This window comes from Anneissia japonica, unplaced genomic scaffold (genome assembly GCF_011630105.1).
Source record: "Anneissia japonica isolate Jap-2015-1 unplaced genomic scaffold, ASM1163010v1 scaffold7370_len818893_cov191, whole genome shotgun sequence".
Classification (NCBI taxonomy): Eukaryota; Metazoa; Echinodermata; class Crinoidea; order Comatulida; family Comatulidae; genus Anneissia; species Anneissia japonica.
This window is the reverse complement of record NW_022687459.1, coordinates 80,397-93,319: the sequence shown is the minus strand read 5'-3', so window position 1 is coordinate 93,319 and position 12,923 is coordinate 80,397. Positions and strand designations below refer to the sequence as shown.

General features: G+C 35.3%; 1 protein-coding gene across 1 annotated transcript; it reads right to left on the bottom strand.

Moving 5' to 3' along the window:
• Positions 1–2,889: 2,889 nt before the first annotated feature.
• Positions 2,890–9,600, bottom strand: LOC117118636 (3-oxoacyl-[acyl-carrier-protein] synthase, mitochondrial-like). Its single transcript, XM_033263291.1, has 12 exons — positions 9,450–9,600; positions 8,707–8,823; positions 8,041–8,105; positions 7,446–7,553; positions 6,925–6,996; positions 6,720–6,806; positions 5,574–5,725; positions 5,266–5,380; positions 5,059–5,125; positions 4,685–4,822; positions 4,155–4,303; positions 2,890–3,745 (listed from the first exon to the last, which is right to left on the bottom strand). Exons 1-12 carry the CDS (start codon positions 9,544–9,546, stop codon positions 3,581–3,583), a joined length of 1,332 nt encoding a protein of 443 aa, XP_033119182.1. The 5' UTR covers positions 9,547–9,600; the 3' UTR covers positions 2,890–3,580.
• Between the last annotated feature and the right edge of the window lie 3,323 nt (positions 9,601–12,923).

The following is a 12,923-nucleotide window of genomic DNA, read 5'->3' as shown; positions in this document are numbered from 1 at the left end:
CGCATAGAGGTCATGTCAAGGCACCACACAAACATTTCAAGCATTATGGAACAAAAAACAAAACATTATAAACATATATAATATAAAAAATAAAATGAAAATGTCATTTTTTAATAAAATATCACATTTTATTTTTTATTTTTTTAATTAGTGCCAACGTCACCAACCTGTAGACACATTGTTGTTCGACGCATCGAAAGGATGTTGCCAGCATCTACGGAGGTAATTCGTTACTTTCACATTATTTTTAACTGATAGACCAAGTAGAGTAATAAGTTTCCCATATCAAAGGGTTCAGTATGAGTTATACAACAAATTAACCAGTACAGGTTTTTACGGGTTATTCATCGGCTATATAATGGATTATATCGTTATTAAGAACATATCATCCCTTATATCTTGCAAACGAGTTTGGTAACAAAATATACATCACTCTATTACAGCCTACGACAACAATGACTACATCGCATCCGTACCAGTATGTGCCCCGGCGCCGCCGCATTGTTCCCTTGCTAGAAGGTAATTTCTGAATGTCTTAACTTAATTTAAATGACTCGTAAAAAGGCCACCTTCCGCGGCATTTCGCGAGGCTGTCAGGTACTGGGGTGGGTTCAAATATTTGGTGCAGAAAGAAGGGAACTCCTGTATAAATAACATGAGTTTAAATGAATTGGGGAACCATCTTCTGTCTTGTCACCCTCCCGTCTTTCGAGAGACTTAAAGCCAACAATAATATTAGCCTAAAGACTGGTCTCTTAAATGACTCCCAACGCCTAAAGAAAAAAAGCTGCCTAATATTTACTTAACATCTGTACATTTTTTTTTTGCCAGCTAAAATTTAAAAGCACTATAACGTACTAAGGGTGGTGGGGGAGGGGGTGTCGACTATCTCCCATATGAATCCGCCCAGGTGTATCATTTAAATAATTATTCCGTGAAGCCCAGTCGAACTATAATTTTAGAAAGACTTTTTGTAATGAAAGTCACATTACCTTTTAAATAAAGAAGAACATGAGCCAATAATTGTTTATAATGTTAAAGCAGGTAAGATAGGCATACTGATAAAAAATATGGTAAAAAATTGATTATACAATACATGCTAAAATGTGATGGAAGTAGACATTCCTTATTCGTCCTGTATTGACTTATTTTAGTGAATAACATGGTCAGTTTACAATATTTTTATTCCATTTACTGAACATAGGCTATACGAGTTTGTATCAGCCGCGATCACTGAAGTGGTACGTTCCACTTACCTATACTCTGCTGGACCTTTCACTGTACTGTACTAACGTTATTTGAATAATGAATTATCACATGTGTTGCTTTTGTAGACTCGTGTTATTGTCAAATTATTTTTTTACGATATATTAATGGGCAAAAAATAGGAACTAAAAATATGCCAATAATGGTAAGACATTTAAAAGACTGGTGCTACGATATATTTCTTCTAGAACTGTGCACGTGTCTGGATGGTAAATCGTCACAAACCCTTTGTCCTTACTAAAATTAGTATATTATGATTGTCCTTACTCAAATTAGGATGATTACTTCGCTCATTTCTTCAACCTAAACCATTCTTTCTGTAATAGGTAACCGATCTCATTACCTTATCCTCCTGATAGGGGGTTCACTAATAGGTTGAGTGATATATTGATCGATTGATATTTTGACTGACTGATTGGTTCAAATCTTGTCAGATTTTGCTGTAAAATACGACTGTACAATAGACCACAAGTTACCTGTTGTTGGAAAGAGTGAGGGCGCTAGACGGCCAGCAAGGAGAAAACCTGTGCCAACAGCTCCGAAGGATACATTACAGGTAAGTATTAATCGAGAAAACAATCTAGTTGCTATGGTTACGCGTATCCAACAATGGAGGCGTTGAAACCTTACGAAACGGTACCCGACGGTTACGTCCTCATTAAGACCTTTTGAGCCAACCCCTATTCAAGTCTGCTCAATGTGTCTGGTTTACGAGAAGCATTGATTATATTCGTATAAAGCAAACACAGATAAACACTTTCATCCTAGGATTTGGTCGTGTAGGCTAAATATAAGATTGACATCGATTTAAATATATTATGCAACTTATTCTGAATATATATATATATATATATATATATATATATATAGAACTGTAAAAGTAACTTCGCGTAAGGTCGGTGGCCAGGGGCGGATCCAGAGATGTCCAAAAGGGGGGGCCGAGATTTGGGCCGATCGAGACAACAGTGACCTAGGGGGTCCGGGGGCATGCCCCCGCGAAATTTTTGTGTTCTAGACGCCCGAAAATAACATTTGAGGCGTTGTGGGCTATCATTTTTTTCTTTTTCTTTCTTTTTTTCTTTTTTTCCCTTTTTTTTACCTCCCAAAAGGGGGGGCCGGGGCCGGGCCGCCCCCCCCCCCTAAATCCGCCCCTGGTGGCGTATCGAAAAGATGAGGTACCGGTACTTAAGGGGAACTTCCCAGAAAAAAAGTTTGTTCCCTTACACCAAACCCCCCTCTTCCTTGAAAGCTTTGTGATTAAAAAAATAATACTCAATAAACATTACCATCTATCACATTAACTCATATAACACCCCTAAATGTTCCCATTCCCACCCTGCCCTCTCCATTAACCCCGTGTCAATCCTAGATATGCCATACAGTAAGTGAAGCAAAATAACAAACACTCACGGCCTAGGACTCGTAAGGTTGTCTGCAATGTGGTCATGTGGTAGGATAACGAAAACGAAGATGCGACATTTGTAATCAGTTTTATAATGGATGCAAAAACTTCCTCCGGCATATCCATCGACCAGCAAACACCTGTTAATGGTGTACGCCATACAGTTCATAAAAATATATCACACTCGGTAACATGACGGATTATTCATATTTGTTATAGCAATAAATAATTAATTCTTTTGAATATATAGCACCATAGAAATATCAATATGATCATTTTAGATTTAAAGAAAATGATTGTTATCTCAGCTTAAGTTATAAATGATCATTTTACACCAATGTACCACATCACATGTGCAAGAGACATATACAATGTATATAAGATGTATATGAATGTATATTATAAAAGGTAACAGGGTATGGCAAGATATATATGTTGGTTTTCACTACTAGCTGAGTATGTAAAATATGTGAGTTGTTGAGATCTTAAGACTAGCAGAAGGCTCACCGAGTTGCCTGCTACCTGAGTTAATTGATTTAGTACAAAAGTGTTTTATATGCAACACGCATACATCTTATATTATGCGTAACTCTGATGACAATAATGAGAAAGCAAATTTACATTACCCATATTTCTTCAGAGCAGTGTCTAGGAATATTGCAATGATAAGGCTGATTGGCATGGTAAGGTTAAGTAGAACTCGATGACTATTAAGAGGGTACTAGCTTGTAAAAAATATGATGATTAACTACTAGAGCCAAATTTCTTTTCTCTGAAAATTTCCAACGGGGTAGGCACTTTAGGGGTGCAAGCATTTTTTTAGGGGTGTGCAACCACCACACACAGCCTCCCTGTAGAGATGTTACTGCTTCAGACAGATCTTTTTTTTGTATAACTTAACGAGTCGTATCACTAGAGATTCTGGAAGCAGAGTGACGCATTTGTTCCGCCAAACCCAAACGAATTAGTGATGGCTATCCTGTTGGTTGAAGACCAATCTTGTGCAGTGTTGGCAACGTAGTTGAGGTCAAACTCTGAATCGACCTCCTCTAAGTTAATAGTGGGAGGTAAAACACCCTAAAAGAGAAAAATGTAAAACTTTGGATTTAGTTTGTTTGTAAACATTCTGACATATCCTTTTCCTGACAGGCTGTGATACACTGTATCTCCTCAAAAAGAGGAGAAAGATTGGGCTTAGTTGTGGGCCCAGGTGGAGGGAAATCACAATTAAAAGATCTTAGAGGTCATGTTGGTATGAATCGCTATGTCAATCTAACATAATATTATTTTATGTACATATAGATATTTGAATACTGTAATGTATAAATTGTAAGTCAAATGTGATGTCATTTTACTTCAGGCAATTTATACATGCACTAAAATTATCCTCCTAATGTATAAAATAAGACTATACTAATTGCTTATTAGTCATTGGTGTGTTGTTAGGATTAAACAGGAGTATAATAAACTGTTTTAGTCTACATACCCTTTGACAGGCAAGAGCAGAAAAGGCAGCTTCTAAGGCCCCGGCTGCACCTAGCAAGTGTCCTGTAGCCCCCTTTGTGGAAGATATGGCAAGGTTGTACGCATGGTCGCCAAACACACCCTTCGTCGCACGATTCTCTACTGTATCACCTGACAAACAAATAATCAAATCACATTTAATGTTGATGTAATTTATAGGCCTAGAGATTTTATATTTTTCTATTTACATACCCATTTACATAATTATGTACTGTTTGAAGGTCTCTTTGAGTCACCTTTGCTGTAAGAGCCCTTCATGAAATATTGTTGAATAAATAAATCAACCAAGTTATTCATTTTTCATTATTTCCTTCAAAGATAAACATGAAAATTGTGTTCTTGGTAGAACAAAACAGATCACAAAGTATTTATCAACATCCTCATATAACAATATATAATCACTCCACAACCATCACCACAAATTTTAAGTGCAATTAAAATGGAATCAAACATATTAATTGAACCCCACAACAAAAATTTTATTTTCATCACCTAATGGAGTGGAAGTAGCATGAGCATTTACGTAGCCAACTTGCTGCGGTGTGATATGCGCATCACGCAATGCTGCCCTCATACAACGCATTGCACCTGAACCATCTTCACTAGGTGCTGTTATGTGACTTGCATCCCCTAAAAAACAAACAATTCAAAATACTAGCAGTATTATGTATTTCGCACATACAATACACAGATTAACAAATTTGACAAAAAAATTGTTGTATGAGCATAATCATGATGTATTGTATATAAGGTTATGAAGTGGATGTCATCATGACCATATTTAGGGATGTCACATTTGTTTTGCTTAGCATGAAATACAATCAATAGAGAATAGTTATACAGTAAGCAGTACAATATTATGTTACCTGACAAACCATAGCCTAGCACCTCAGCAATGATCTCAGCTCCCCTCCTCTTTGCATGCTCATATTCCTAAAGGAAGTGATCAGGAAATTTCAATGTATGTTTACAGCAATGGCAGTATTCAAGAAAATTAAAGAAAAACAGAGAGCAAATCACAGTCTTCAAACACATCACATTATTCTAACCAATAAGAATTATGCATACTGTACCTCTAACACTAACACTACAGCACCTTCTGCCATAACAAACCCATCTCGGTCTTTGTTGAATGGTCTTGATGCTTTTTTTGGGCAACCATTGAAGTTAGTACTCAAAGCCCGAGCTCTGTATAAAACACAAATACAGTAACAACAGTGATATGGGGTGTGATACAAAAGTAGAATAGTGTAATGGAAATATTGATGATTTGAAATCCATTTTTTATGACACAACTGGTTCATTCAGATTAAAGAATGGAATACAAACTATTTTTTTGACAATAAATGTCTTTGAATCGTCAACACTATTATTGACTAACCTTGCAAAGCCAGCGAGACTTAGCGGTGATATGCAGGCCTCCGTACCGCCAGCCACCATAACCTCAGCATCACCGTTGCGTATAAACCGCATAGCATCACCGATTGAATGGGCCCCTGTTGTACATGCTGTTGAAACAGAATGATTCGGACCCTGAAAATATAAAGATGTAATCCTCACAAATTAGCATTGTCATGAATAAGTTCCACAAGTTTTGAGGGATGTTTTAATAAATGGGGGAATGAACCTTACATGCATTCATTACAACTCTTATATATTGCTATTTCATGAAGATCAGAGCGTTCGAAGCTTGGACTAGCTCATACAGTAACTTTATTCTAACCTAAGGGTCTCTTCGTGTCTTGTGAGTTACCTGGTAAACCAGTATCAGTTACTCTTGTCTGTCCACAACAGGGGCTGTATCCCGGGGAGCTCACTTGCATACCAACCAAACAGGGGGGTGCCGCAGCCACTTCAAGACATGAGGCACTTGTGCTACCTATTTTACTGAAAATTCTTATGGACTTGGAACTACCATTTACCAAAATAGCACTGTGCTCTAAAAGACGACAGGAAAAAGACCACTCAATAGTGCCAGAGAGGGCGCAATATTGACTGGTTCCCAATGGCAAAAATTACGGTCGCGATCTCGTGGCTGTACCAAAGGTAGGTTTAGCAAGGGGCTTACTGGCTTAGCACCCAGTTTAGCTTGAAATTCCCGCTAACATCATGCAGAAAATCGTGTCACTTTGACACAGGATAGAAAAAGGGACTTTAACTACAAATTTCACCCCGGTTATTTTCCACACTTGTGCTACAAAGTCCTTGAAAATATACCCCGTAAATGCGGCACTTCTCTGTACAGAAATATTTAAGTATGAGCCCCCCACCCCCGGGGGCTGTATGGACCAGTTCACCGGGGTAAACCCCTACTCGTTTTGAAAGGTGTACTGGGTTCTTTAAAGTGCACATGAGCCAATTGTGTACACTGGGCCTACGGTTTATAGTTTTATTTGAGAAGACTTGTTCCACCTCCATATGCAAGCGTACCATTCGAACCAGCGCTCATATTATGGCTGTACATTGCGGCACCCCTGCCTTAACCAGTCAGCCATTTGACTTGCCAACCAAAATTGAGTGTGCATACCTTGAGGTTATGTCTAATGCTGATGTTACCTGCTGCCATGTTCACTAGAATCTTAGGCACTAAAAAAGGACTGATCTTCTTGTAACCCTAGAGAAGGTGAAACAAAACATTTGATAAATAAAAAAAAAAGATTATAAATTTGAATAAAAACAAGGATAATAATTACTTTATTACTATCATTTTTTATTTAAAGATGACAACTTACCCTCGTCTCTAATGCATTGCCAGATAAGATGATCTCATCCATACCTACCATTCCCATACCAACAGCTACACCCTGGAAAGAATAACAAACCAGAAAAACTATAAAAAGAATTTTGGAATAAACAATTGCAGTAAATTGTAGAAAACGTAAGTGGATAAAAGAAAATACATTTAACTATTTTCGTCTTAACTCTAAAGGCCAGCTCAGACAGCGTTGTACGACGCAGCCCGACGCGATTTATCGTCGGGAAGAGTCTTGAGCCGTCTTGAGAAATATTAAACATGTTTAATATTCTATGACGCGACTGCCACCACCCGACGCAAACCAACGCGTCTGCGTTTAACTCACACAGACCCGACGCGACAACAAATAGTGTCGAGCTGCTTCGTACAACGCTGTCTGAGTTGGCCTTTACACACACTGTAATGAACTATTTCTTAGAAATAATTATATCAACATCATATCTTATATCTTAGACCTTCAAATAACACAGTGTCAAAAAAACTTATAATTCAAATTACCGTGTATTCACTCTCCTCTGGGGTTGAGGGGTTCCACTGAGCATGGTTAAGAGCTTCTCCTGCAGCCGCTAATGCAAAGATGGTGGCATTGCTTATTGAGCCCACCTCCTATGAATAGACAAAGATTCATAACTTTGAGAATTCACCCCAAATCAAGACTAAAATGTGTTCTCCTTTAGGTGCTCGAAAATAAATAGAAAACCCCCCCCCCAAAAAAAAAAACATAAAATAATAACTGGTGGAAGTTTCTCATTTCTCATAATTTATTTATTTCTCCACAAAATAAAAAATATATTAACAAATTATGGTAGATGGAGCAAAAGAGGTTGGTTGTCAATTAGAGGTTTATGATATATAAGGTACGGTATAAAGACGTTCCCTCATAACTAACACATTTATTTCAAGATTATTCTCAAAGAAGTGTTTACATAAAGAAATGTTCACAGTGTTTACTAGGTCAATGGAGGCACTACAAGAGCACTTTTGAAGAATGAATTACATAATTTCCTATCGATTTGGTTTCATTTGAAAATTATATTTATTAATTATTAATATCATTATTTTAAAATATTTAAAATATATTAATACAACTTACCCTCTTTGATACATATTTATGAACATTAAATTCTCCTTCATTTTCGCCAACAGGGACGTACCCAGCTGAAATTAACAGAATCAAATTTTTGAGATTTAAAATTAAATTTACAGTCAATAATAACCCAGGCTTCAAAGAGCAGCTGCCCAGGAGGGCCCAGGAAGATCAACTGGTAGAGTGCAAGTGGGAGTTCAGACAAAGCCCCTAAGACCTAAAGTATATCTTAGGAATTTTGATGTCTAATTTAAACAATTAGGTAGTAGAGTAGTCATTCAAAATGAAAGACATTTTTTTTATTCTTCTTATTATCTTTTATCTTAGTGACCCAGTGGGGGTCAACATAAAGTGGCCCAGTGGGGGTCATCATATAACAGGGTGTAAGTGGGTGTCTGGGTGGTTAAACACATGAAAATATGTCCCTTCAGATATTAAAATTATTTGTTCAAAAAGATAAGATTTGTCCATTTAGCTATTTAAATATTTTCTCCCTGGTGGCACACTCCCCCTCTAGGCGCTACTGACAATAACGGAGTAAAAATGTATCAAAATGCAATAAATTATGTTACATGATTTTGGTAGCCATCAAACACCTTCTGTTTTGTTGTCAAAAAGAGAAATGATCACGTATGTTACTCTAGAATTTGTATCTGTATTCTGTTAGCGTACCAACTTGACTCGGATTGCTTTCAAAACCTTTGCCACGGAGATTACTTATTCCACAATTCCCTGCAATAAGTTTGGACCAAACATGCTCCGTTCCAACACCAAGGGGACACACAATTCCTAGTCAAAGAAGAAAACAGGTACAATTTATGTGATGCATGAACAACAACAATAACAATACAATATTTCAATTAACAATACTTTAATTTTTTAAAATTTTAATATATATTAATATTTTTGGTAAACATAAGGGCAAATAGAAAATTTTATTAGATTATCACTCCCGCCCGCGTCAAAAATTCGGGAAATATTGACGCGGGAATAAAAAAATTTAAAAAAAATGTTTTTGCCGCATCAATTATTTCAACAGCATAAAAATAACAATGCAATTTTGTGACCTCAAATACATTTTCTTTAAAAACTATAAAATTTAGCCAGTTTTTATACAATATTTACTATTACAGACCAAATATAAACAGTCCCTCCCACATCGATAAAAACAAAAGCGAAATAATCTATTGTTCTGATTAAAAAAAATAAACTACAATCGGAAAATTTGCGTATCATAGGCCTGCACTCAGCAAAAATAACCATGAAATTTTAATAATAAATATGGGACGAACAGACCAATCTGTTTGGCCTCACTACAGTAACACCTACTGCCAGCCCGTCGAATTTCCCATCCACTTTACACCTGGGCCTAGGATAAATTTCTTTGGGATAAATGAATATAAATTATATTTTACCGATTCCTGTTACTACAACCCTTCTTCTTGTATCACTTGAGCAGTGTCTTCTTTGTGTTAATTGTTTAAATACAACTATCGAATACTTGCGAATCATGTTTTAAATCCCCCGGAGACATACAAAAACCGACCAAAAAAACTTTGTTTACCTATAAACGCCCTCTATTGTCTGACACTACATATTTTTCATAGGGCAAATTGCCAAAGCGATATTTAGGGATGTAGCATTTAAACGAAAAATGTTTCTCGTTTATAGCCACGTTCCGCTTCCTTTCTTTATTACAGATTCCAGAACAATACGATACACTTATGATTAAAATGTCGTCCAATTATTTATGTTCCCGATAGAATTGAAACATTTCCCTTGATCACCAATAATAATAATAAACATTTAGTTTGTACAATTCATAGATTTAAGTGTTTTCCGGCTAACCGATTCGGCCATCATTAATCCTTTACGTTTAATGGATAAAGTTTGTGTAATCAATGACAGAAACAGCGACAGAAAGAAAATTGTGTTTTAATGATAAGTCAGAGATATGTAGGAAAGCAATTTGTAATTTTACATACAAATGACATAAAACTGAAAGTGTTAATTTCTCAACACCCATTATGTTATGTTATCTCTTGGCATGACTTAGAAAACTAAACAACATTCAATATAGAACAGAAAATATAGAGCAGAAAAGTTCACCTGTGTTTATCTATTCACGACTGAAAAATAAATTAATCTACCACAGTAGGCCTACTTTTAATGTCAGGCTCCGGAGGGAAAAAAATGTTTTTTGATATGTTGAGAACTGATTTTTCATCATTTAACATATCAATTTTTTTCCTCCTCTGGCTTTAATAAGCACAATTCAACTTGTTAATTGAAAATAAACTTTCAATTGTTTTAATGGTTTTGCATCACTTATATTTTAAATATGCTTGATTTTAAATTGCACTATAATAAAACAATTGTTAAGGTCTTCGTTCTGTCACTGACACTTCGACTAAGTAGCTGGGTTTAAATGATAATTTTTTTCTCCATTCTTATGAAATACGGTAATATACAAGTCATTTCGTAACTTGCCTAAACGATAAGCTATTACACCATTTATTTCCATAGTTCAGTTTTCACCGTTCAAAGAAATTATTAGTATTAATATGATTTAATCATTATCATTATTATTGATAGTATCCCCAATAAAGGCTGTGTTGAGGTTGTTTTTTTTTAAAGTCTTCTTCTTATCGAGTCTATACACGAGTTCATAGTCAATTGAGCTATGTCGATTTAGTTCTAAAAACTTGACACATTATATATCGGCGTGTATATAGGGTGACGAGGATTGGTAGGAACAGGGCCGCGACGTGAACGCTCCTTTGTTGACCCTTTAAGTGAGTCGGTCAGATCAAAAAGAGGGCGCCCAGCATTACGGAGATAGTCGTTGTGTACACTTTATAATCCTGGAGCATACTTAAACTGTTCAATCACTCGTTTTAATGTTCATTTTAACTGCAATGCTTACACCTATTCCTGTGGATCAGAATTGATATGTTTAATGCAAATCCATGTGCATAGTTTGAGGGTAATACGCTCATTTATTGAGTGTCAAACCGATGATGTTTGATGGTTGGTTAGATAAAGTAGATTATGCTACAACAATTGTACATTCTGTAGTGTGATGTTGGATAATGAACAAGCATCGAATACTAATGATAACAACAATAATAACGATAATGGTGATGATGATGATGGTATGATGTCTAAATAGACACATATAATATATAGTAATTCATTACACAACAACAATTATGATGACGATGAGAACACGGAGGAATAAGCTTATAAACTTATTCCTTATGATGAGAATGATGATAATAATCATATTAAAAGACATGGTTGGTGAGATAAGCAGATTATTCTACAACAATTGATGTGATGTTGGCTAATAAAACAACAATCATCGAATTCTAATGATAATAAAAACAATCAGATAATGGTGATAATGATGATGGTGATGATGATGATTTTTAAATAAAAACATATAGGCCTAACATATAATTCATTACCCAACAATAGCTATAATGACGGCGAGAAAGATGATAATAATAAGTCACTTGCCTTGTTGGACTGATCGGAAAATATGGTGATGTTTGAGAGTTGATGAGATAAAGTATGCTACAAAATTATACATTCTGTTAGTGTAATGTTAGCTTAATAATACAGGCTATCGAATACTAATAATCATAACAATAATAACGATAATGATCATAATGGTGATGATTAGAGCAGCTTCTCAGTCGGCTAAAGTAGTAGTAGCCACTGTGTGTGCGTTGAACCATCAAATCTCTTGGTCCCCGGTTCAATTCTCATCGCTGCTCTCCTTGCATTTCAGTTATAAGGCTGAAATGCAAGTTACGTACACTCTTCGGGAAAGAATAAGCGTACTGCCCAATCGCAACAGTAAGACCCCACTAAAAATAAGTCTTCTGCAGACATTCGTGGTTTATTATTGGTATTTACATGAAATAAATCCAAATCCAGAAGATGATGATTATGGTGATGATGTCTAAATATAGGCCTACATATAATATAATATAAAATTTAAAAAAAAAGGTTCATTACACAATCATGTTGATGATGAGGATGATGATAATTGCCTTGTTGTTGATCAGTTTAATTAATCAATTCTTTATTCATCAATTTAATCAATACAAAAACAACCAAAACAATTACAGAGGCAATCATCAAATAATAATAATAATAATAATAATAATAATAATAATAATAATAATAATAATAATTAATAATGACACGAATATTTAAATAAATGCATGATGAAAAGGACCTAAAACAAACACCAAAGAGCTTGTAAATAGGAGGTTCATCAAACTGATTTTTTATCTTTATAAATCTTACAAAAAAATTTAACCTAACAACTATTTTATAAACAATTGTAAGCGCAACCAACGTTTCTTTCTTGACCAAAACTCAGAGAACAAGATACATCATGTATTATTTAACCAATCTATATGTCTTACCGTTGTATGCTACTGACGTCTTTTTATGGTCTTACCAACGAAAATGAAATAAAACTAACAGAAATGCTCACTTCAAGAATAAATATTCGTTGAGATGTTAAAGATCTATGATCTTTATTCAACAATATAATAAATAAAAGCTGAAGATGATCATTATGGATGGTACTTATCGTCTGCACTCAATTCTTTTTTTCCACAAATCCGGCATAATTTGTTATCCTGTAGTCAAAACCAATCGTTAACGGATTTCATTTATCCCATCAGCCATTCGTCTATGACATAACAGTTCTATGTTTAGATAATCGGTTGCTAACATGTAGGCTATACCCTTAAGACGCAGAAATACTAGATTAGAGTAAATCGTTTTTTGTACAATATATGGTGTGCTATGTATATATACTACTACTACTATTACTACTACTACTACTACTACTACTACTACTACTA